The 25,774-nt window shown below is 40.0% G+C and overlaps 1 protein-coding gene and 1 long non-coding RNA gene across 17 annotated transcripts in view; one reads left to right on the top strand and one right to left on the bottom strand.

Annotated features, from left to right (window-relative positions):
* The window catches only part of SCUBE2 (signal peptide, CUB domain and EGF like domain containing 2), a 45,962-nt gene that overhangs the window by 17,812 nt on the left and 2,376 nt on the right, over positions 1-25,774 (top strand). The window contains exons 6-21 of one of the 3 annotated variants that reach the window (XM_081840430.1): positions 12-128; positions 1,307-1,396; positions 2,877-2,993; positions 4,154-4,276; positions 6,382-6,498; positions 7,809-7,931; positions 8,608-8,718; positions 9,079-9,165; positions 10,569-10,673; positions 12,065-12,223; positions 12,579-12,782; positions 15,878-16,048; positions 19,757-19,924; positions 21,215-21,376; positions 22,130-22,327; positions 25,382-25,534. In XM_081840430.1, coding sequence (XP_081696556.1) covers positions 12-128; positions 1,307-1,396; positions 2,877-2,993; positions 4,154-4,276; positions 6,382-6,498; positions 7,809-7,931; positions 8,608-8,718; positions 9,079-9,165; positions 10,569-10,673; positions 12,065-12,223; positions 12,579-12,782; positions 15,878-16,048; positions 19,757-19,924; positions 21,215-21,376; positions 22,130-22,327; positions 25,382-25,534 — 2,205 coding nt within the window. The remainder of the gene's footprint in view (positions 1-11; positions 129-1,306; positions 1,397-2,876; positions 2,994-4,153; positions 4,277-6,381; positions 6,499-7,808; positions 7,932-8,607; positions 8,719-9,078; positions 9,166-10,568; positions 10,674-12,064; positions 12,224-12,578; positions 12,783-15,877; positions 16,049-19,756; positions 19,925-21,214; positions 21,377-22,129; positions 22,328-25,381; positions 25,535-25,774) is intronic. The other 2 variants (XM_081840431.1, XM_081840432.1) reach the window with 2 other exon arrangements.
* The window catches only part of LOC309330744, a 55,285-nt gene continuing 54,388 nt past the window's right edge, over positions 24,878-25,774 (bottom strand). For all 14 annotated transcript variants that reach the window (XR_014151554.1, XR_014151555.1, XR_014151556.1 and 11 more), the window contains one exon: positions 24,878-25,130. This is a non-coding gene — a long non-coding RNA (uncharacterized lncRNA). The remainder of the gene's footprint in view (positions 25,131-25,774) is intronic.

Raw genomic sequence — 25,774 nt, forward strand, 5'->3', positions numbered from 1 at the left:
CTTCTTTTTAGTGACTTGCAACCATGGGAATGGTGGTTGTCAGCATACATGTGAAGATGCTGATGATGGACCTGTTTGTGGATGTCATCCAGAATACATGCTGCATTCCAATGGAAAAACTTGCCTTGGTATGTAAGCACTTGAATTCTTTTCAGTTAGACGAAATATGTATGACATCGGCCTTTAGCCATCTCTGCGTATTTTGCTCAAAAATGGCTGGCTGGTCAAACTGTACCTTTCAAAGTGAGAATCATGCCCCACATCTGATTAGGCAACTTTGAATGGTTGGTTTTGGAAGGAAAGGAGGTCTGCTTATAATAATATATATATATATATTGATCCTCCAGACTTCAATTGAGAAAAGAACTTTGCTGGAGTTATATTTTGTCCCTTTTGTTTCCCTTTAAAGTATTTCTCAGGAGCAATTGCAGAGTTTTCATTGGCTTTACTGGTGTTTTCATTGGTGTTTCCATAACATAAGAAGCTGCTTTCAACTAAGTCAGATCATTGGTCCAACTTGCTCAGTATTGCTTGCACTGACTGGCAGCCGCTCTCCAGAGTTTCAGGCAGGGGACCTTCCCAGGCCTTGCTGGCGATGCCTGGGATTGAACCTGAGACCTTCTCTGGGCAAAACAGACACTCTATCCTTGAGCTACAGACCGTTCCTTAGAAAATTACCGTACCTAAACCACTTTGTGACGAAGATGTAAATTGTGCATTGACTAGTCTGTACATCTCATTGCTCTTCTGCATTCAGTTCTGCATTAACAGTGTTCTCAATGCGAGTCAAATGGAAGGAGAGAGACTCAAAAGATACTTTTAAAAAGTGTTATTCATTTTGAACAAGGTATACTCTTCAGTTGCTATATTCCAGTTATGCATCTCATTCCACCAAGTCATGATGATGATACCTATCAGATCACACATGTCTTTCTACATTAGGATTTCAAGTTCATCCTGGCTTCCTATAATGGTTTGTTTGGGAGAAAAACACCATGAGCACTTTTAAGCCATGCCATTTCCCATTGGGAGAAAGGGACAGGTGAAGTGAGCGTATTGAGGCTGTTTGCACTAGCACACAGTTCATGCACAAATGAATTTACCTAACAATAGTTAATGACAGGCTTTATACTTGAACACGGCCATTGTGAATTGGACTCCTGTATGTTGACATAGGATTCAAGCAAACACAGCTCAAAGTTACCCATGAGTTGGAGGAAATGGTGGAGATTCTTTCCTGAACCAAAATGTAGTACCTACTGCATGTAGGACCAATTATGATACTACTTTTCTTTCGCTTTTAAAGAGAGAGAGGAGGCTACAACTGAGCTCTCTGAAAACAATGCAACAGCGGGAGCTGATGTAGACAAGCGAGTGAAACGGCGACTGCTCATGGGTAAGAAGTGCTCTAGTCTGATAGTTGACACTGATAACTTACCAAACCTTCCTTTGTGAAATACCGTTTCCCCAGTTTTAAGTGTTGTATCTTATATGATTATTTTCAGCATCAGGAAACACTTTTACCCATCCTACTGAATAAAGTCAATGGGAATTTTGCCTGCTTTCATGCTGGTACAGTTTAGCATGGGAAATTCTCGGCAAGACGGTTCAATATTCCATTGAACCATATATCATGTTCTTTCCCTTTGTCAAGTATCTCACAGATTCATGCAAATGCACTTATGCATTTGCACAGGGGATTATACCTTTCCTACTTGCGCTAAGTTTGAAATCTGTAGTAGCATATAGAGTTCAATCTTATCTTTATGAAAGGAGGTTATTGGCAACTTAAGAGAGAATTTCCCCCCAGCCGTGTCATGTGGTTAAGCATGTAGAAATCATGTACAATGGGGAATGATCAAGCACCCTTGATTAAAATGAAATTCTCTTGAAATAAAATAGGACTTGCCTTCAAATATTGTGCTTCAGTTAGTGTCCCAGACAAGGAGACTTTTGTAAAGATGCAGAGGATCCAGTCCTAAGACTGTGATTTTGAATCCATTCCACTTTCCGGTCTGCTGGTCTGCCTCAGGGGGAGGAATAGCCATATTTTGGGCCATAGCTGCAGTTCTGCACAAAGGCCAGGAATTGAGTTCATTCACATTAATTTAAATTTCAAGCCTATTCATCTATACTGCAGGATATGAGAATCCCTATCTTAAAGACCTTAAAATGTTATTTTCCTAATTAAGGCATGTTCTTTCTCTTAATTTGCTCCAAAAAAACCTGTGGCCTGCTGAGGATAATGTGGTTAAGCACACCCTCTTCTTTGATACATCCATTCACCTTCACTTGACTTAGAGTGCTCTTTTACATTTGAGTGAACAGGGTGCACCTTCTGTCATGGAAACATGAAGCCTGAGTCCATATCCTTTGGGTGAATGTAGTCAGTTGTCCACCCCACAGGATCTTATGCAGGCATCATGCCTTCACGTAGTTACCAACACGTGAAGTGAAGAGCAGGATGAGCTCCTTGGCCCTGCCCTCTCTGTAATATCTCCCATTGCCCGATCAGGAGTCTAAATTACAAAGTTCCTGACATGAGCATAGTAGGTTCCCTACTGCAGTCCTTTGCCCTCCAAAATGTGGAGGATGGCAGGACCAGCAACGGGGACCCAGCAGATGGAGTTGATCCAGTGAGCATGGCTTTGCTTTCCCCCTTCTTTACATTTGGCTACAGTTGTCACATCTTCTGTTAAAAATTTTTGAAGCTATAATTTAAGTTTTCTGTAACAGAGTTGTCCATATCTTAATTTAAAATTGGCAAGTTAGAATGGAAGTAATTCAGTTGGAAAAGATCAAATACCACATGCTGCTTTTAAATTCTCTTTTAGTTTTTCCTTCTGCAAATGCCAGATTTTATTTCCTTTCCTTAGAAACATGTGCAGTAAATAATGGTGGCTGTGATCGCACTTGTAAAGACACCTCAACAGGTGTTCATTGCAGCTGTCCTCTTGGATTTACCCTTCAGTTTGATGGGAAGACTTGCAAAGGTAGAGTTTAGACCTTTTTTTTTTTTTTTTGCAATGTTCATATAGAAATTGCTGCTTTTGCAGCATCCCAATGAAAACCTTGCCATTTGTAAATTATTAAGAAAACAAGCAAAAAAATTGAAATGGGAAGCTCAGCTGTAATTTGCATATGGTCCTTTAAATAGTCTCCACTTTCAGAAAGTTAGAAATGGGTGTTTAGGGTGTTCATACAGGGAGACACACAGGTCTAAAATACATAGTAAACATAACCCAGGATTGGCAATTGGCTGGGGGATCTTCGGCATGTGCATCACATTTTCTGACTTTTCTTCTGTTCATGTAGAACCAAAATGGGTTGCAAGAAGAATGTGTAAGAATGAACTACCCACCTTCCATCATTTAATTTACGACACTATATTTATAAGGCAAACCAATATGTCACAAAACAACATGCAAGGTTTTTTTTAGTTCCCCTTAACCTCTTGTTTCTGCATGTGTCACTGGTTCTGTGGGCACCTCCTCTTGAGGGCAGATTAATCTGCTTCCTCCGTGCCCCAGGAGTCATAAAAACGCTCCTGCCATACCTAATTCAGCAGAGCTGCCCAGCCGTGCCAGAGGCTGATAGACCAGAACAGTGAATCACTGAGAATTGTCACAGGCAGCCTCCTTTGTAGCTGTGTATTCTGGCCGCATAGGAACCTTTAATAAATTTATTTTATTACTTTATTGTGTTCATGCACACAGTGTATGAACTACAGGTTTAATCAGTGGGAATATGACTTAAGCCTAGCGTGATAGTACTTTTAAAACTATTTTTAAACAACAACAATTTATTATTTGTACCCGCCCATCTGACTGGGTTGCCCCAGCCACTCTGGGCAGCTTCCAGCATATATAAAAGCATAATAAAACATTAAAGCTTCCCTATACGGGGCTGCCTTCAGATGTTTCCTAAATGTTATATAATTTAAATGTTAAAATGTTATATAATTACTTGAAACTAGAATCCTCGTGGCTTAGCAGGGTATTTTTTTTTAGAAAAGATAGAGAATCTAATGGTTGCTGTATAAGGAGATGGGAGGAGCACTCAGAAAATGGTTGAAATTTATGGTATTTACCTGTTTTAGGATCTGTCAAGAAAAGGAAATCAAATTTTGTATCCTTTGTTTCTTTATTTACAGATATTGATGAATGTCAGGCCAGTAACGGTGGATGTGATCACTTTTGCAGAAACACCATTGGTAGTTTTGATTGCAGCTGCAAAAAAGGCTATAAATTATTAACTGATGAAAAGTCTTGTCAAGGTATGTGCAGGGGCAAGCAATAAAAATATAAATATGTTTGGAACAGTTTGAGCATGTAGGTAGTAATGAGGTGCTAATGAATTCCAGAAATAATGTTCTGGAGTTGAATTTATTTCATGACTCGGCTTCTGTCAGCTTTAGTAGGTGCATTAATCAATTTTTCTAGACAACAATTTATGAAGCCATCATTGACAATGACTTCTGCAAAGCAGAACTGATTACCAAAAACCCAAAACTCAATCCACTGTTCTTTATCTTTTGGTTTTGTGTTTTTTTTTAAGATCGGATGTAGCATGACAAATAGGAAATGTAGAATTTATGAGAGTGCAAGTGAAAGTACCATTTGAATACAGTTTGTTTTAGTATTAAGTCTCTCATCTTTCTACCTAATCTGTTTACCAACCAGTAGTTAGCTCATTATTTAATTAAAATTGTGCTACTATTCAAATTTGTGTTTGAAGTAGGCTATTTTTTTCTAAGAAAAATAATAATATGTTAACAGTTTAAAAACCCATACAAGTGCTAGTTGAATACAGTATTTTGTGCACCTACCTATTATTCATTTTTCTACCAATTACTTATCTTTTAATCCCTGATCTCAACCTCCATCTGTGTGTTGTCTATGTACAATGTTCACCTTCTTGCCTATGTATGGCTGGGTTATTTCTAGAAAATATAAAAGGTAAGGTAAAAAGGTAAAGGGTCCCTGGACGGTTAAGTCCAGTTGAATTGCACTATGGGGTGTGGCACTCATCTCTCTTCAGGCTGAGGGAGCTGGCATTTGTCCACAGACAGCTTTCTAGGTCTAGTGGCCAGCATGACTAAACCACTTCTGGCACAATGGGACACCATGAGGAGTGCCAGAGCGCATGGAAACACCGTTTACCATCCTGCCACAGCGGTACCTATTTATCTACTCACTCTAGTATGCTTTTTCGAACTGCTCGGTTGTCAGGAGCTGGGACAGAGCAACGGGAGCTCACCCCGTTGCACATATTTGAACTGCCGACCTTACGCTTGGCAAGCCCAAGAGGTTCAGTGGTTTAGACCACAACGCCACCCACGTTCTGTTATTTCTAGAACAATGATTTCAGTATTAAATGTCATATAGCAGTTGTATTAAATACCAACAAGATGGTGTATTCGGGATAAACCAAGGCATTCCACACAAAAATGTATGGATGCTGATTGCCCTATTAAAATGGGAAGAGCCACTTCTAGGGAGTGGTTGGGATTAGAGAACTGATAGAGGAGGGGGTGCTTACCCCCTTCCCTGCTGATTTTTCCAAATTTCCTTCAGAGCAGTGGCCTCCTTTTTAAGTTCAAGAAAATATTTATTAAAATCTGTGTTGGAGGAAGGAGCTGTTTTAAGAGGCAATGTGGAGAGTGGAAATAGCAGGTGAGAAAAGGCACTCCCTTACAGCTTTTTCAATCTCACCTCCCCACACCTGCCTCCAAACTGTCTTTCCCACCTTTTAAAGGACAATCAGAATGATGTTACATGCATCTGTGTGTAATGTTTAGTTTGGCCCTTGCAATGCAAAAAATACTACTTTTTTATTTTCCTCTGAGCAACTGCACCTTCCTTCCTTGCTGTCCCCTCCCTGCTTGGATTATTAGGAAGGTTGGTTGGCTAGGGAAAGTTTCTAAAGAACCTCAAGTTCCAACACCTCTATTTTTAGAAAATACCTGCTGGCTATCGACTTACTATATTTTGCCTGCCCAGAGATACAAAGAACCACTTTATTATTCTGCAGTCAGTGGCATTTTAATCAGTAGACCAATGTTTTATACCGTTGTTAAGTCAGTAGGAAAAAGAAGTAGGAAGTTAAGTATTGCTTGATAAATATTGCTTCCTCTTTGCCTGGTCTCGGCTACCTTATAACAAAATGCTTTCAGTGGTCTAAAAAAGCATAAGAATTCACTTGAACAGCAGTTCTACTCTTTGGTTTGCCACATTTGATATACTAACTGCCTCATGGTGTTTTAAAATCCAGTACTTTTTCAAAAAAAATCAGTACTTTTCTTTTCATCCAGCTTTCCTAGTATATAAATGTCTCCTAATCATAAAGTGAAATAATGAAGTGTCCCTTTAAAAATTGCAGACATTGATGAATGTACATTTGAAAGAACATGTGACCATATATGCATCAATCATCCAGGCACTTTTGAGTGTACTTGCAACAAAGGATACACACTCTATGGCTTCACACATTGTGGAGGTGAGTGTATATATAAAGTTCTTGCTGGCATGCTTATTGCTTGTGCTATCTTTAACAGCAATTGGAAATATGGGTTTTAAACCCAGTGCTGCAGATTTTTCAGATGTTTGCCTTTCTCCTTTTTGGTCAGTTTGAAACAGAAAACTACTAACTGTGTATTTATCATACTTTTGCTGAAGTAACTTTTCCTTCTCACTTTTACTGGAAGGCAACTATGTCTATTAGAACAAACAGTTGCATTCCACACTTGGGTACTAAGAGAGAGGTTTTGCAGAATGGCTGCCTGCAAAACACCCATTGGTTTCAGCAGGTATTATGCACGGTAGCTGCCTCCAAGGCTAGCCCTAATTCAGAAAGGTTTCAAAAAACAGATTATGTTTGTAATTTAGTTTTTTCTAACTGAAATACGTAGCCATAGCTTTGACAAGCTAAGTAAGTCATTTACAGTCTCGTATGGTTTTAAAATGTTCCTGTGGGGAAAGCCTGTGCCTTCAAGTCATTTTATTTTGATTCCGACATAACATTAAACCAAACCGTGACACTTTACTCCACCTCTGGCTCTTCTGCTGTGAGTTAAGTCATGGTTTGGCTTAGCATGTTGTCCAAACCTAGACTTCTGGTTTGTTTTGCTCCAGACAAAGCACCCGCTCTAAACCAATAAGAAACATTGGTTGCGGCTTGTGGTTTATCTAGAGCAAGACAAATCATGAGTCTGGGTTTTGACATTTGTTATTTTGTAATATTTTAGTTCTGTATGCATTTTATTTAGTAATGTATTTTGTTGTTTATCTTGTGCTATGCATTCTGGGTTCTTATGCCCTGGGCTCTTAGAAGAAAGGGTGATTAATAAAATAATATATATGCATATTTAGGTTCCCCAGGTTTCAGAACTAAGCTCACTTATTTGGCCCAAGATTCTATTGACTTTCACAAACTTACAATTAAGTGTGTGTGTGTGTGTGTGTGTCTGTGTGTGTGTGTGTGTGAGAGAGAGAGAGAGAGAGAGAGAGAGAGAGAGAGATATCTTGCCACACTTTCAATATATACCATAGTCCAGCAGTAGCCAACTTGTGCCCTCCAGATTTTGTTGGACTCCAACTCCCAGCCAACATATCCAAAGGGGTCAGGGATATGGGTGGAGCTGGAATCCAGCAATATCTGGCAGGTGCCACATTGGCTACCCCTAGCATAGTGAATGTATTATTGTACCCAGCAGTAGTTTTGCATGTGCTACTCTACGCTGAGCACAGTAGGAACTGCACTAATTTTTTGGTTAAATGTCTCTCTCCCTCCACCCCATTCTGCTATAGATGTCAATGAGTGTAGCATCAACAATGGTGGCTGCCAACATACCTGCGTAAACACACTGGGGGATTATGAATGCCACTGTGATGCTGGCCACAAATTACACTGGAACAAAAAGGACTGTGTTGGTAAGATTCAAGAGCCCCCAATGGTTTTTGCAACTTTGGTTTCCTGCGCATTTGAAGCAATTTTGATAGCAATGATCCATTGAGCACAGCAGTGTGGATCCGCATTATCACGGCCGAAGACAGACAGTACTTTTTAAGAGCTGGAAGTGATCTGAAAGAGAGTGCACTTCTCTTATCATACATCCATGTTTCTTTTATCTCACCATTGCATCTGGTGAACCAGGTTTCTGAAGCAGTCAAATATCTTTAGAATCCGCTTACCATGAGGTGAAAGTATGATACTAAGAGCAGTGATCCATCTTTCAAATTGCAGGCAGTCCTCTGAAAAATCTATTGTATGTCTTCAGCCTGCAGTACTATTTTGTTTCTAACTGGCCATCATGGCTGTCTGTCAAAGCTGGCTTAAAAACAAAACAAAACAGGAGATACTTTCAGGTCTTTGATGCTTTCTTTCCTGTGCTTTTAATCTGGGCTGTTTTTTCCTTTTGTGGTTGCCTGCATTTAAAAAAACCCAATTTCAGTATTTTATAGAAAAGAGGAAATGTATATATACTGTTTGTGCCTTCCTCCTTCAGCAATATTGATTTTGTGCCATGCATAGCTTCACATTTGCATTTTAGAACCATATCTGTCATTAGTTTTCTTCTCCTGTGTGTATCTGTATTTTGCCCTATAGAAAGGTCCATGCCTGATGTCAGTTTACCCAAAATATCTCTGCACTGCATTAAGACTGATGGAAGCAATAGGTGTTTTTTAATCTGCCCCTCTGACATTCATCTGACCTCTGGTAAGTCATGCCGAACACAGTGATTATAATGTTGTTATTTCTAAGTAAAAGAATAGAACACTTAGAAAAATTCTGGAAATATTCATTAAATCATATGCCACTATCCATATGCACATTCTGTAGTAACTATCTCCTGCTACACGAATTTATACCAGATTTCCCTTGTGAAAATCACTTGGCAGACCAAATATTCAAAATAAATAAATATGCGTTCTAGATTTAGTGATGCGTCACTTGTGCCTTAGTACTGTAAGCTTGAGAGTCTATTCAGAAACTGGATTGAGCTTCCAGGAATATATTTCAGTAGTATTCTAGTATGTGTTTCTGTTTTATTGTATAGCTTTATGATCTGTCTCTTAGGCCTTGAAGATTCCTACAATATAAAATGTGGCAGCCCTTCTCCACTTAAGAAAAAAAAACAAAATGCCAGTGAGTCAACTGCTCTAGGTAAATTATCTGCTATATATTTTTCCATGTTGGGCTTGGGCTGGTTTATATCTTTTAAGGGTTCTGCTTAATTAAATAAATTGTAGTCAATTAATTTACTAATCTGCCTAAATTTGCCTCTGAATAAAGCAGTTATGCAGAAAACACTCCCTTTATTGTAGCAGGTACCCTCATAGAAGAGGCATTTCCTTGTGAGGAAAAAAAAGAGGGGTGTTTTTTAAGATGGCACTGCCAACCTTGGATTCTGCAAGTTCTTTTATTGACAATTTTTTGGAAAAAACCAATCTGCTTCCCAGTTAATTGGGGGCACTTTTTAAAACTGATCCTAAGGTTGCAACCCAAGTTTTGTGCTGCTGTTTTGTTAAAAAGGGCAACCAAACTAGAGTAGCCTTTTGTAGATTCTTGAAGACAGTGCATAGTTCAGTGGCAGAGGGGAAGATCTCAGCTTCATTCATAGGTATCTCTTGTAAAATCATCTCAGGTTAGCAGGGTATGGAGCAGTCTTTGGCAGTGACTTGTGCTCAGGATGCACAATGCTGGTCTAGGTGGATTATTAGTGTGTCTCAGTGTAAGGCAGAGTTTACAACTGGCACCTTTAACAAAACGTGTTCCTATTCAGTCCTACAGGATTGTCATTGCTACCATTTTCTGTTCTCCATGCTCACTTAGCATCCCATGGCCATTAAGCACACTCAGTCCTTGTTAAGCTGTTTCCCCACCCCAACATAAGCCATCGTTCTCCCCTAAAGTTTTTAGTAGTTCTGCAAACTTTGGGATTTTCCCCAAGCCTGGTGATACATCCCTCATTTGTGTAGGCTTTGGATCCAAAAGCAACAGCATTCACACATGAAAATAAGAAGTGGAACGGATGGTTCTGCTTTTAAATGCATTAAGGATGCTGCTATACAGTCTACCAGTTGCCAGGAATAGTATTCATATGGCATTAGTGGAGCAGATGAATTACAAATTTTGTCTTTGTTTATTAAGTTTTAAAACATCCTTCATCTGAAGATTTCAGGGCAGTTTGCCGCATAAAAATACAAAATAAAAACACAAAATACATAATAAAAACAAAGAGAAAAGAAAGAAACCCCCCAAACACTTTTAAAAGGACATAGAATGTTAATCAGCCAAAGGCCTGGTTGAAGAGGAACATTTTCCCCTGGCACCTAACAGTGTATAATGAAGGCACCTGGCGAGTCTCCCTGGGAAGAGCATTCCACAAACTGCTTATTGCTTTGCTTTCACTTTATGTGAAAGCTCTTTCTCTTGGAGAGAGAAGCAGGTGGTCACTTTTTATTTTCAAAGTATTGATGATGCAGTGTTTTAAAGCCACCCGAGTTACTTGCTTGGTTTTACGTCCTTGCATAGGAAAGTAACAATTTTAATGTTTCTTCCTGAAGATCTTTCTACCATCAGGACAAGTGTAACCTTTAAATTTAATGAAGGAAAATGTAACTTGAGAAAGAGTAAGATGTTTCAAGATGCCCATCATCATATAATACCAGGTATGGATGAATATGCGTGATTAAAGCGGGTTAATTTTGTAGATCAGTAAATGCCAGAGGCCCCCAATGGTGTGTGATGTGTAGTTGTAGTTACTTTTTGAAGGACCTTGGTAACGTTTGGTCATGGTCATGCACTATAGATACATGATTAGTCAGAACAATATTATTCTGCTTCCCTGCAACCGCTCTGTCCAACGGTAGGGCCATAGGACGGGTCCAGGCCTCCTTTCACTTCTGCTGTGTGGTGCTCTAGACCTCCTCATCTAATAACCCATTGTTAGGTGCCAGGTGGGATACGGTGCCAACACTCATCATGGAACGGAATGCATATATAGCCTAAGGTGATCAGAGTTTGAAAATAGCTGCAGAAGAATCCAATGAGAGGCATTTAAGATAATTTTTCTATAGTTTGATAGTCTACAATAATTTCTGTAGCCAGTCATAAGCAAGGCTGCGTGAGGGATGGTACAGTGTTAATGTCAGTAACTAGGTTGGAGCAAGGCTGCCTTGACCAATATTGGTCAGGTGAAGAAATTGACTTTTGAGTCCAAGACAAAAGAGAACGGGGGCCGTGGCAAGAGTGCAAATTAGACAGGAACCTTTGCAGTCAGAATGTGTGCTTGTACATCAGGTGTGTAATGGGGAAGCCTTAAAGATTAGAAAGCATTACAGCTTAAAGAACCATGGTTGGAGAATTACCTATCAAGTTATGTTACAGGGCAATTAAGGGGGAAGGGGGACATATGGGCAGTCTAAATGGGATCTGTCCCAAAGGCTAGTGATTATGTATGTGCACCAGCAGGAAAAGTGTTGAATACATCTTGACTGACTTGATTTCTTGTTGATGCAAGGGTACACAGCTCAGCCCATGTTTGAGGTGCCACTGTAAATTTTTTCAGATTAGTTTGCTGACAAGTGACGCAGTAAACGTCTGGACTCCCAGACACGGTACCTAATCACAAGCCTAGGGCTACCTGGATATGTTTCCTTTCATTCTGAACACAAACGCAATATGTGAGCAAATGCTTAGAACTATAGCCATGTAAATCTTCCTAGTAGCAAACTGACTGAGGTTCTGGCAGTCCAACTTTGAACTTTTAATGGTGTAGAGCTTTGTCATAGCTGGTTTAAGCGTGTAAAAATGGAGCTAATTTTCAATAAACTAATTTGGGCAGCATTAAGACCTCGGCACTGGTTTTAGACTAATAAAATAGAAAATGTGTCCAAATACCAGACTGTACCATACACCATCAAGTGCAGTTGCTTGTCGTTTGTTAGCATCTGGAATGAATCATACAGCCCCATAACCATTCTCTCGGCAACATTTATCAAGCCTTAGAAAGGCCCTACAGCATAGATGGCTCTTGCTTCCTTTAATTTTCTTCACACAGAGAAACATAATTCAGTAATGGAGAAGAACTTCTACTATGTAAATCTGACGTGCAGTTCTGGCAAGAGAACTCTTGGAGACCTCAGCAGCTTGAAGGCAGCTAGAGAAATGTTTATATCTGCAGACTTTGAGCTTGAAACAAACCAAAAGGAGGTGACAGGTTGGTTGGAAAGGAACCCACAATACAATTGAAAGATTATGGTTTTGAGGGAGCTTTGTTGCAGTTTGTTCCTTGATTTCTCTCTCTTTCACTTTCACCTTCATGCAAAAAGAAAAAAGTATCTCCTGTTTTAAAGCTTTAATATTCATTTCCCCTATGGTCAGAAAGCTATTATCACTAGATGTTCACCATTTAATTGCTGTCTGTTTTGGGTATATTGAAAAGTTTAACACAGAATAATGTATTGCCATAGTTAATGCAGTCTACCATTATTGCACTGACAACTCTTTTGAATCTAGTATTGTTGCACTTTAGTGCTTTCTGCTCTTGATCGCGACCACCTGTACCTTTCTAGAAACATGCAATCTGAGCTGCGCACGTAAGAGGACTGAGAAAAGACTTCGTAAAGCAATTAGAACGTTGCGGAAGGTGATAAATAAAGAACAATTCCATATTCGCCTGTCTGGTGTGAATCATGATGTGGCCAGGAAATCTGCCAGGGTGCTGGAAACACAAGAAGTCTGTGGCCTGGGTCAAAGGCATGTGGGCAACAAATGTGGTGAGCAACAAATGTGTTAAACTGGATGTGATCAGATGCATTGATCTAACGTGTATGTAACGGTGACAGAAAGCTAAGAAAGACCAGAGTCTGGTGATGCAGTGCAGTGGAATTCCACCAGAGTGGAGCGTCTCGCAAAGTGCTGAGCGGGAAACCTCACTTTGATTGGCTGTGGGTACAGCTAGCCCAAGTGGAGTGGAGACAGGAAAAAGAAACCATGATTTAGCTTTACGGGCATTAGCAGGAAGATGCCACCATGAGTCTTGGGCTCACACATTTCTACCTTCCTTTTTTTTTCTTCTTCCTGCACAGCTGAGAGGTGACCTTCAACAGTGTTTAACTTCACTTTCCATAAAACCTCCTATGACCTTATGTATGGATCAGAAACTTTTCAAACTGCAAATTTTAGTCAGTTTCAGAGCAAGCCACCTTCAAACCACGAGTGCAACATGACAAGCGAGGGTTAGTGGAAAGTGAGAATAAGTTCTGCTAAGGTCCTCATTGTGGCCAATTGCAGGGGAGATGGCAGGGGAAGTGTGTGAGCACAAGACTCAGGGTGACTCTTTCCTTTTCATTTCTGTAATGCTCAGCTGTGGCATCCAGTGGGCTGGCTGCATGAGGACTAATAAACCGTGTAAATAGGTTGTATTTGTATCCTTCTGAACTCCATAAATTTAGAAGGGCAAGTGTTTTCCAGTTTTTACCCTCTCTATATTCATAAACGAATCTCCCCTTCACACAGTAAGTTGTTAACTGTTGCAAGTATAGGCATGTGAAGCACACATTAGGCATTTGCACAGACTTTAAATGTTTAGTAAATCTGATGCTGTTATTATAGTTTTTATTATCTATATTATGATGTTGTTAGGATGGTGTTGTCAGTGTTTGCATTTTAATGTTGTTTGATTTTAACTTCCATCATCAGCACTGATTTTTTAAAAATTGCGTTACGGGGCACAAATGCGTCTTTCAGTTAGTCTTCGTTGTACTGTAAAGCATATAAAGTGACACTTCACCAAAAGAACATTAATTTGCAATGTGGCTCGGTTTTTTTTTTTTTCCTAAAAAGAAGAAAAAGTGACACAAAGAACTTTCTGTTTAGAATTTTTTCCCCCTGCTGTTTTTTTCGTGTATCTGATTCCCAACATCTTGCAACTTTCTTTCCTTTCAAATGAAAAGATCTTGAAAGAGGTGCTGGGGGAGAGGGGAATAAATTTTCCAAACCAGAGATAAATAGCTGGCTATTCTGCCAACCTGCTGCTTAAGGAATAATAGACTTAAGACCTAACTCCTAATGCGCATAATTTACCCATATGACCACAGCTTGTGAACCAATAAACACCAAAACAAAAAGATCCTAAAACAATACAGAGGGCTGCTTAGAAATAAGTTTCCATCGGGTTTTTGTGTTTTTCTTATAAAGTCAGGGCATGGCTCTTAGGGGAACAGTTAGTTGTGGATCACGACCTCTTTTATGAGGCTCACCTTTTTCCATCATGGAGACACTATAGAGTTTGTCCATGGCATCAAAATCTTAAAGGCTAAAAGTATTGAATAGAGTGAAAGAGCCTTTAAATGTCCTTATAACTACTATTCCTGGCGCCCTGGAGTTGCCTTTCTCCCCCTCTTTCTTTTGCATTAGAATAGCTTTCACTTTTTCAAAGAGTTGCAGTGATTAAGAATAGGATTTTAATGGTCACTGAAGACAAACAAAGACAGTGGTTATAGGAATGAATCCTGCTGAAGGCAAATGGTTCTTCAGCTCATTTGAAGGAAAACAAGCAGGTTGTGGGGAAATAAAAAGCAGGCAAAGAAAGCTTGCTGAATCCTTGATGTAGTGCCATTATTTCCAAGTCGTTGCTCTTTGTTGTGAAAACAGACTTTTTTTGTACTGTGTGGCACACCTTGTGCTTTATTCTGTGGGACTAAAACTTTGCAGCTTAATTTTTAAACTAATATTTGTACAGAAGAAATTAAGGCTGCGGAGACATTTTTATTTCAGTTTTTGCTCCATACAGAGTGATCAGTTGTGCTTCAGTAGCTTTAAAAATGTGCACACTGACACACCCATCCTTTGATTTTCAGGGAACTGGACACATCATAGAGGGTAACGTTTCACAAGCAAGCACTGACCTTAAATATTTCTGAAAAGACTTAACTCATTTATAGTGTGGCCATTCTAATGAATGCTGCACAAGGGTCTCTTTTAATAGGATGGAGATGGAAAGGGTTATATTTTACAGCCATGGAAAGAAGTAGTAAGGACTATCTGACTGGGAACCAGTCCTCTGATAGGATACATAACTCTGCAAAGAATGGTCAGAAATATATAGTCCTTATTTTGAGGGGCGGGGAGGAGTGAGACAAGGAGATGGGCGGGGTACTAATAATATAAACAAACAAACAATTTTAGGTCTCTTTCCCAAACATACCAATGAAAGATTGTTTCTGCTGCTTCTGTTCAAACTATTAAATATGCAAAAGCCCAGACAGTAGCTGTGGATAGTTAGTCAAAGAACTTTGAAATCCCACTGATTTTGGTGGGAGAGGATCACTCTACTTCCTTTCACTGAAGTGAAATTAAACAGGAAGTTGCCTTATACTTCAGTAGTCTAGTTAGCAAAGTATTCTATGCTATAATTATCCCAGAGAAGAGGACTTTATCAATCAGTCCTGTTACCAGTTGTTTAACTTGAAACATTTTCCTATGGTTCTGCCACCATCAGAGAGCAAAAAGACTTAAAGTCCATGTAAGCCAACCCCTCACAAAGTAGGACAGTCCATTTGGGTTTCTGTAGATGGTTTTTAAAAACCCGAGAGCAGTCTTCTTGAAATAGAACAGATGATCAAACCTTTACTTGAGGGTCAATTTTTCTATCCACAGGGAAAGCAGAAGCCTTCCCCTGTATGTGACCAGACAGAAAATTTACTTCCTGACCCTAAATATGACCATGAGACACACAGCATGAAAAAAAATCCCAAAGTAAAAAATAATTGGACTCAATTCTCTGCCTCCTAGTATCCCCATTTCCACCCATCCCATAGAAGGTGATCATGGATTCATTGTTGCTGACAGTTTTCTCTTCTCTTCTCAGCTAGCTGCAGTGTTGGAACATATTACGATGGGGAGCAAGAAAGCTGCATTCTATGTCCGAATGGAACTTACCAAGACAACGAAGGCCAAATAACTTGTGAACCTTGCCCAAACCCACAGAATCCCGGAAACCAAAAAACAGCTGGAGCTCACAGTATATCTGATTGTGGAGGTGAGGATATTGCACCTTACAGAGTCATGAACACTATTGCTTCTTCCTCCTTGGTATGATTTGAAAGCACCCATTAGTTCAGCCTTCTTTTCTCACATGCCATGTTTACATTGGTCTGGACAGTGTCTGCACTGCATGTGTGTGCAGGTTTGGAGTAGACAGCGATCAATATGGATATGGGTGTGGAGGTGTAGATACATTTCATTACTGTTCTCACCTTCCCAGTGTTGTCTGCACTGATGCATCTGGAGATAACATGGAATTTCTATAGAATGCAGCCTGAAGAGAGGTAAAGTTGCCAGCTTCCAGTACATCCTTGCCATGTGCTTCTTTGATCAGTTCGGTATCAGATTCTTGCACCAGTTTGGGGGAAAGTGGAAATAAAGGAAAACCAAGGAACAGTCTTAGGCGGAAGGAAGATGATCCGTGCTGGCCATAGCACATTTTCCATTAATCTAAATTTGTCAACTATTTTACGATACTTCAGACACTATAATCTGTGCAACATTCTGTATCTGGAAAATGTAGTTTACTAAGAGGAATAAGACCTTTCACTTTTTCTCTCTTTTTTTGCCAGACATGTAGAACTGTGGGCAATGATAAAATATTCTCCTATACAGTTTATACATTTATGTCAACATTCTTTTAAAGTGTAGCTAACCAAGGATGCTATAGTAGCAGATTTCCTGCATTGGCAGAGATTACGTTTTGGTTTCCTCCCACATCTATGATTCTTTGTCATACCTTAACACATATGAGTCAGTTTGATTTTAAAAAATGTAGACGAATATAAAATATAATAGAGGAAAGGGGATCCTGTAAGAGCTCTCGGCTCTCCTAAGATAATTACTGATTTTCTTACATTATTTGTACAATGGCAAGATTTGCATTACCAAATTCCCCTGAAGTTCTGCTTTTAGGAAATATCCAGGGAGCAGTCAGGAAGAAAAAATATATTCAGAATTTAATTGTGGCTGCCAGTATGTATGCATGCCCAGACTCTGGAAAAGATCAAACTGTGTCTGATGTCAAAAGTTGGTTAATAAGAATCTGGAATGTTGCACTTCGGGGAAATGAGCAAGCTCTATTATATTAAGGGAGCTCAGAATTCCTTTGTATAAATAAAACTGCATCCTTTTATATAGAAGGATCACAGACATGAATTTGGTTTTGAGAAGGCACTTCCTTCTGTTGGGAAAAACGTTTAGCATAAATATTTGAAGAGCTACAGTAGTGATAAATTTTTATTTATATATTTTTCTTGTGCTTATATATGCTTAATATATTATGAATAAAAAGGTCATTCACCAATTATTATTAATAAGAAAAAGGAAGGCTTGTTTAAAATGTTTCTCTGTGGCATTCTAAATTTCTGTGATCCTGGGAGCTTATGGCAAGGAGATGCAGTCAGTCATGAAGTTCTCTACTCTAAAGTACAGTGGTACCTCAGGTTACATACACTTCAGGTTACATACGCTTCAGGTTACAGACTCTGCTAACCCAGAAATAGTACCTCGGGTTAAGAACTTTGCTTCAGGATGAGAACAGCAATCGCGCAGTGGCGGCGCAGCAGCAGCGGGAGGCCCCATTAGCTAAAGTGGTGCTTCAGGTTAAGAACAGTTTCAAGTTAAGAACAGACCTCCAGAGCGAATTAAGTTCTTAACCCGAGTTACCACTGTATAGTAGTCTCCAGAAATTTTCTACAATATGTTGTTTTGGTATAATATAGTTTGCCTCTTTATTGATAGAGCAAATGGATATTGGTAGCTGAGGTGGCACGTCTTAAAACTCTCATCACAGAACAAAAGAAGAAATCCATATTCATTAGATAGTTCACATTTTAACAGCTCTGTTATATGCATTGGCTATATTTACAACCTCAAAAGTGTTGGAGGAAAAAAATTGGGTTTTTGATGTCATGACCTACGGGTCAGTATTTAAGCATGCAATTTTCTTTCTTCCTTGGTGCATTAAGCACATACAGCTCCATGCTTCTTCTTTATTCAGAAGCCAAGGCAGCACTCCCTATTAAACTCAGTTCATTAGCTGTAAACAAAATTCCTCATCCCTGATCATGACCAGTTAATGCCTTATTTGCTGCAAACTTAAATAACTTGAAATGATGCCAGGGCCAATTTAACCCCCCCCCCCAACAAAAACAACCATTCATTGAAGTGATTTATCAGAGCTATAAACCAAAGCTAACAGCTTTAGTTTTACCAGCTCTTTAAAAGGACAGAACTTCACAGCTTAGCCAAACAGCTGCAGCAGTAATCCCATGTCTTGCAGAACAGTTCTAATCATTTGGCCTGCCCATGGCAATCAGCTTGCTGCAAGTTTGGAAGACATATTGCTTGGAGATTTACATAAAGAAGCTGCAGAGGATGGATATGTGTATATAATCAGTTCCAGTAGGTTAGCTCTGTCTGTATAGTATATCGGTACCAAAGCAGTTTAGGAATGGAGGAGATAATACTAAAGGCTCAGTGATAGGGCCTGGACCTAATTTTTTCTACATGGCTTATTAGGCATTCCATGACTGTGTCTGAAAGGTATGTTGCATGGGGATATGAAAGGTACATGAAGAGGTCCTATTCCTCATAGTAGTCTGTTGTGGTGCCTGGGTGCAGGTGGGGAGGAGAGTGGGGGCACTGGGCCCCATTTTGCCTGACAGAATTCCTCTGTATGTGGGTGCTGTACCCATGATAAAGTGAATGCATTTCTAATACTTTGATTAGTAATGCCAGTGTAGTTCAGAAGTGTGCTTTACAGACTCTAAAAGGAGGCTTTTCAACTATCATGAAAACCCTTCATTTTCTCTTTGCATTTGGACTTTCCATTTCTGGAAGGATAAATTCACAACGTAGTCAGTTAAGTGGTTGGATTTGGGTTTTGCCTTAATGGAACATCATAAATACATTATACATTATACATTATTAGTACTTTCTAAAAAGAAATACAAGAATTAGCTATGTATCTACAATGTAATAGAATGGCAACTGCTGATTTCTAGTTCCAGGAATAGGTAACTCTGAGAATTGGATGCATGTCAGTGGCCAGATTATGACACCTATTTAGCTGCAAGTTCCTATTTTTATTTTGAACTGCATTTAGTTCAGATTTTTAATAACTATCATTTTCTATCTTGCAATAGGACTTTCCACCAACTGAGGCTCCAGTATATTATAGGCTTGCCAAAAAAATCCATGGCTTATAGCAGTGGTTTTCATCCAATGTGCTGTGGCACCCTGGGGTGCCTTGAATGGTCAGGGGTGCTGCGGCTAACACTGGCTTCTGTCCCTCTTTCCTTCCATGCCTCCTCTGATGCCCTCTTGCATTTCTGCATCCCAAAGGCTTGCACAGCTGTTTGCTGCAGTGGCCCTGGCTACAAGCTCCCTAGGTGAATAGTGCCTCTGGGGCTGACCAGGGGGTGCTTCCCAGGCCCCTGTGGGGCAGTAGGAAAAGGCACCTCTCTTGGGGGGGCAGCTCTGAGACTGGGGGTGCAGGTGCAGCTGCCCAGAGGACTCCCAAGGAGAGGAGGCTGAGGGTGAGAGGCTGCCAGCTCTGCAGGCAAGAGGTGACATAACTGGGCTCCTGAGCCCCACAGGGTACCACAGAAAGAATGCAGTTGGTCAAGGGAGCCGTGGACTCAAAAAGGTTGAAAACCTCTGGCTTACAGTAATGTATATTCTCTCCCCTCTCCCACAGGACAGTGCTCACCAGGTGAATACTCAGTTGATGGATTTAAGCCTTGTCTTGCATGTCCTTTGGGGACATATCAGCCTGAGCCAGGTCGAACATCTTGTTTTACCTGTGGTGGAGGTTTGATGACAAAACTTACCGGTGCAACAGTGTTTCAGAATTGTGAGACTAAAGGTAAGAACCACGGATACACGAGGAACATAGGCAACCACACTTTTCATTTCTACCTTTTAAGGGTGAAAGCATTCCTTTCAACTGCAAATATGAAAGTTGGAGATCTAGTCTATTCATTTACTTAGAATACTGATTCTGTTTAATAGCCAGAAGAAGTGCTCATTCTCACAATAAAACTCACATTCACATCCAGTGTCAGGAACAACATGGTGTCGCCATGGTGGCAATAGCCGTGCCTTAGATAACCTACGATGCTGCCACTGTGCAAAGCAGGTGACATTTCCTGCCGTAGACCTTGGTATCACCTTTAGGCCTCACTTTGATAAGCAGCAGAGCCACTGATGAGCTCTGAGGCAAGGGAGTGGGGTTGAGCAGCTGGAAATCACTCAAATCATGCTGGAGGCAAGTCCTCCCTTTTCCATTCATACACATGGCCCAAAGTGCTTGTTGGGCAGAGAACATATTCAAGCAGGATAGACTAATCCTCAGGTCTTTTTACTATATCAAAAGTGGGAAACCTGAAGCCGTCCAGATGTTGTTGGGACTCCAACTCCCAGCACTCCTAGCCAGCATGAAGAATGGGAAGGAATGGCAGAATCCGTGATCAGAGGAGAGAGACAGTGGAAGAGGACTGGAAAAAATTTAAACTATATCTTAAGAACTGTTGCAAAATTTCAGACTGATAAAATGTTAAGGGTTAAGAAATAGAGAACTATAGCTGTAAATATTTAAGTTAAGAAAATTTTGAGGGAAATTAAATATTGAAAAGGAATGAAGGATTGCTAAAAACTTCTGAAACAGGGGTGCAGTGAAGGGGAGGCATGGGGAAGTCATGTGTTGTTTATTTGTGTGTTTTTTGTTTTATGAAAATTAATAAAAATTATCTTAAAAAAAAAAAAGAATGGGAAGGAATTTGGGGAGTTGTAGTCAAGGCCATAGGTTCTCCAACCCTGCCCTACCTCTATGGACTTAACTTTCTTAAAGGAATTGCATGCATACACCACGCATATACCTTCTTGTGTGGTGAATACATATTTATTTTGCCAGATTCCACATGCACTGAAACTTCCTGCTAAGTGATGGATGCCCACAGATAGATGCCCACAGTGTGAACTCCCAAGTGAAATTAACATATACATTATTCATCTGTGGCAGTGTGCATGTTGGTTGTACACAATTTTTCTGTGCAGAAAATTGGATGAACTGTCATTCAGTGGAATGGCTGCAGTTAATCATGTCACAGCTTACCAAAATTATTGTAGCATGTTGCTTTTTCACCTTCTTCTACAGTGCAGTGCTCACCTGGTCATTTCTACAACACTACAACACATCGTTGTATCCGCTGCTCTGTTGGAACATACCAGCCTGAGTTTGGACAGAATTACTGCATTTCATGCCCTGGAAACACAACCACTGATTATGATGGATCAACAAATGTAACTCATTGCAAAGGTAAATATTGATCATCTATGTTGTAGTCAGTCCAAAATGAAAGGACCTAGTACCAACTGCAGTGGGGATAGATGCTATTGGTCTTTCCTTAAGCGAGCAGAAGCCATACCCCCACCCAACAGCAATCACCCCTTGTTAGCCATATCCTGCTTTGGGATGTAGGCTTTCCTAACCTGACTTCATTGCTTTCTTTGGTGTCAGTCTCCAAGTAGCCCTTATCAGTGGACATACGAAGGAGCTGTTGGTGTCCTCTCCAACAGCTTCTGCTTCAGTTGTGCCAAGTTCTAGACCCTAAGCCTAAGGCAATTCTTCCAGGCCAGGCTTTCTCTAAACACTAAACCAGCCTTTCCCAAACGGATGCCCTCCAGATGTTTTGAACTACAGCTCCTATTGTCCGTGACCATTGGCCATGCTGGCTGGGGCTGATAGGAGTTGTAGTCCAAAAATCTGAAAGGACACTAGGTTGGAAAAGGCAGCTGTAAATGCCTCCCAGATAATACCAATTTCCTGCTTTTTCTGCCATTTATTTCCACAGACAAAGCTGTACTGTATATGGATTTTGCTCCTTTGTTTTTAGTCATCTTGAAGCAGCTACTCAATAAAAATGGTCTAAGGAATAAAAGATATGCATGATTCCTAAATAGTAGCCAAAGTAATTGTATCAGCTGTGATTGCTGCTGGTGGCATTGCACAGGTGTGAATATTGCTTTCCCCTCTTCCCTGACTATGGGTAACATGTTTCCTTTTTTCCAGACAGGCACTGTGGTGGTGAGCTTGGAGAGTATACTGGATACATTGAATCCCCAAACTATCCTGGAAATTATCCTGCAAACACAGAATGTACTTGGAGTATAAATCCTCCTCCTAAACGCCGCATCCTGATTGTGGTTCCGGAAATATTTTTGCCAATAGAAGATGAATGTGGAGACTACCTGGTGATGAGAAAAAGCTGTAAGTTAAACTAGGTTTCCGTGTCAGGTATATGAATGTATTTCTCCTGATGGATCTTTGCTACATTTTGTCTGTGCCAAAGCAAGTCCCGTGGAAATCTAGCTCTAACAGCATTCGTAACAATAAATTCCACCCATCATGGGTGAAACACACACACACACACACACACACACACACACACACGATCAGACATATTTTAGATTTAGTGGGGAACTATAGTGATTTGTGGTGGGTGAAGGAGGTAGGGAATTCATCTTACTTTTTTACACAAACATGCTTGCCTTTCCTGGGGTATACATCTGCCAGCTGGTTGAGTGGAGCCAGAGAGCAAATGATCTGCTGATGGCTGCAGTCACAAGACCACTAAGTCCTAAGATGAATGGGCTTTTGGCAGCAGCAAGCAGAGTCAACCATTGAAAATGACTGTTTTTGTAGAATAGTTCATGTGGGAAGAGAAATAAGAATCCCTGTGACCTACATGTGTGGGGTGAATAATGAAAGAATCAGGGCGCCTGAATTCAAAATGCAAGGCTAAATTCAGTCTCCAGCAGGAGTTCCAAGTAGCAGAGTTTAAACTCACCAAGTCAAGCAGCACAGTGAAGTGTTAGGAATGTAGGCTGTTAAACTTTTTGCAAATCCAGTTTAGTTCGCTTTGTGAAGTGGTTCCCTCTTTCTACCACTCTTAGCATTGAACAGACTATATATACACTGTTAAGTAAGTTTTAAATGCTTTTCTTACAAAACATTTGAAAGGTCAGATTCATGCATTTATCCAAGCAGCAGCAAGGAGAACACAGGCAGAATATTCTTGGATAAAAACATTCCGTTACAAGCTGTGGAAAGAAAGGGAACAGGAAAAGAAGGCTTCACTTCCTCCCTCTTTGGAGAAGGGGCATGACCTAGCTGAGTCTAGGAATCCAGCTCTATTGTAGTAACCCCTTAAGCACTCATGCATATTTGTGTTTGGCAGCAATTTCCCACTATTCAGCCTTTGCAAATCTAATGGCTCTCCATGCTCGTAGCAGCTTTCAGTCCACCAGCTTCTTGCTGCCACTAGTTTTGTTGAGCTCAGGAGATCCTGAAATGTAGTGGCCTTACAGCACTGATATCATGCCTTTCCATTCAATGGGGATACTTTGGCTATGTACACATTAGCTCCCCCCGCCCAGCAGCATTTCATGCTGCATTTGCACATTGCTATACACACCAGAGGGGGCATTACCTGTTTGGTTTCCTTATGCATGCAACTCCCCAACTCCTATTCATGAAGCTGTGATCTGTGCTTGTGCAACAGTTGTTTCAAATTTTCACACCTCAGCTAAACTGCAGAGTGAAAGTAGCTTCTGTTTTCAAACTGAATGGAAGCTGGTTTGAGGAGAAATGCATTAAACAGTATTTCTCAAGAAACTACAGGAGAGATGGATTGTGGCTAATGTCATGTGTGCACAGCTTCAGACAACTGCAACAGGAATGCACAGCCTTAGTATAACTTACTAAAAACAATGCCATTGTTTTTGGCATTAACTAAGTTTCATATACACATCCAAGAGCAGCTTTTCTGAATGTACTGTACTCAGCTAGTAATCTAAGCATTTAGGGAGGCGTAGAACATTTTACTCCTGCTGAATTAAGTGAGTTTGGAAATAATATGATATTTTTACTGCTTCAGTCATGGCTTGCTACATGCTGGGCCTGTTCTTGTTGATGCAACACTTCATTTTCTTGTGCTGATGGCTTGGCACAGCTCCTAGGCAATAGATCTTTAAAAGCTAAAAATAGCATATTTATGGAGCCAAATTGTATCTTTGGAGTGTAATCTTGACGTGTGCTTTGCCAGTGACCTCAACAGAGCCAAAGGTTCTCTTTTGGTGCATTGAAACAGGAATATTGATTGCAAACCTGAATTCTATTATGCCACCTTTTCTATACTGTTTCTTCTAATACTACCTTTAATAATAAACACTTATATTTCGCTTTCAGTTGCCCAAGGTGTTCACATGCATTATTTAGTTGCAATCTTTACAAAAACCCTGCATTTTTATTATTTCCTCCATACTGAAAATTATTATTATTCCTCTTGTATTGTAGAATGGGTGAGAACTGGGTTGAGAGAAAATAGCTTGGGAAAAGCCACACAGCACATTCAAAGCAGAGTCAATATTCCATCTAGAAGATTTGTTCAGTTTCTTAGCTTCTATGCAACCCACAAAGCAGGGCATTAAGCATGCGCTTGGGATCGGTTTTGCTACTGAACAAAAAAGGATTTAGTGTTCTCTTTTCCTTGTGCAATGAGCTAGTTTATTATTATTTCAAAAAAATTATATGCCGCTTGTTTTTTTAAAAAACCCTCAAAGCAGATTATTATTATTATTATTATTATGTATTTTGTGTTTTTTATCTTGTATTTTTATGTTGTGAACTATGGATCTATGGTTGTGGGGTAGGATAAATAAAGCATAAAACGATAAAATCAAGAAAAAATCACAGTACTTTAAAACATACAAGAAGTGAAAATACTAAAAAAAAATCACATCAAATTTAGAGAAATAATGTGTTTGAAATGTACGTTTTATTTTTTATTTGTATTTATTGTCAGATTGTCAGTAAAACCACAGACTTGTGATAGGACCTCAGTAGAATTAGAAAGCTGCTCAGTGCTCCAGTGTTGAGGCGTGGTCCATCTTTCTTCATTGAGATATCCCACTCAATAGCTTTTTCTGTTGCAGCATGCAGTGGGGGTGTTGTTCCTGGGCTGGAGGTGGCAGTTCCCTGGAAACATTGTCCCACAATGCTTTTAAACCATCTGGAAGTAATGGGAGGGACATATTAGGGTATGACATGTAGCCATCAAGTAAATAATCTGCCCTTTACTAGGATGGATCCTAGCAATGGAGAAGCAGAAAGAAAACTTCATGGCAATTAATGTTGGGGTGACGGTAGATAGTTGGGTGGGTTGGTGACAAGAGAATAAAAGAAAAGTATTTTGTTGTTCAAAAGAAAAATCCTAAGGTAACAGGTGCTTGATACCTTCCTTTTGTCCATTTTGTTTTGAAGCTTCCTCCAATTCTGTGACCACATACGAAACCTGTCAAACCTACGAACGCCCTATAGCTTTCACTTCCAGGTCTAAGAAGCTCTGGGTCCAGTTCAAGTCCAATGAAGGAAACAGTGCCAAAGGATTCCAGGTCCCTTATGTAACATACGATGGTAAGGAAACCTTAAAAACTGCTGGAACTAAAGTGTGGGTGTTTCAATGTGTAAAATTGTGTTTTTACTTTCCATCTCAAAGTCTGGGAGTAGGGTATATCAACATTTTATATAGGTAGAATATTTTATATAAGTGAATTTTTATGTGTCAGGTAAGGACAGGCTTCCACACAAAATAACATGGGTATTATCCCTGTCCCTTATGAGATTAAATGTGAAAATATTTTGGAGATGGTAAGG

Source organism: Podarcis erhardii, assembly GCF_964252035.2.
Source record: "Podarcis erhardii genome assembly, chromosome: 1".
Taxonomy (NCBI): Eukaryota; Metazoa; Chordata; class Lepidosauria; order Squamata; family Lacertidae; genus Podarcis; species Podarcis erhardii.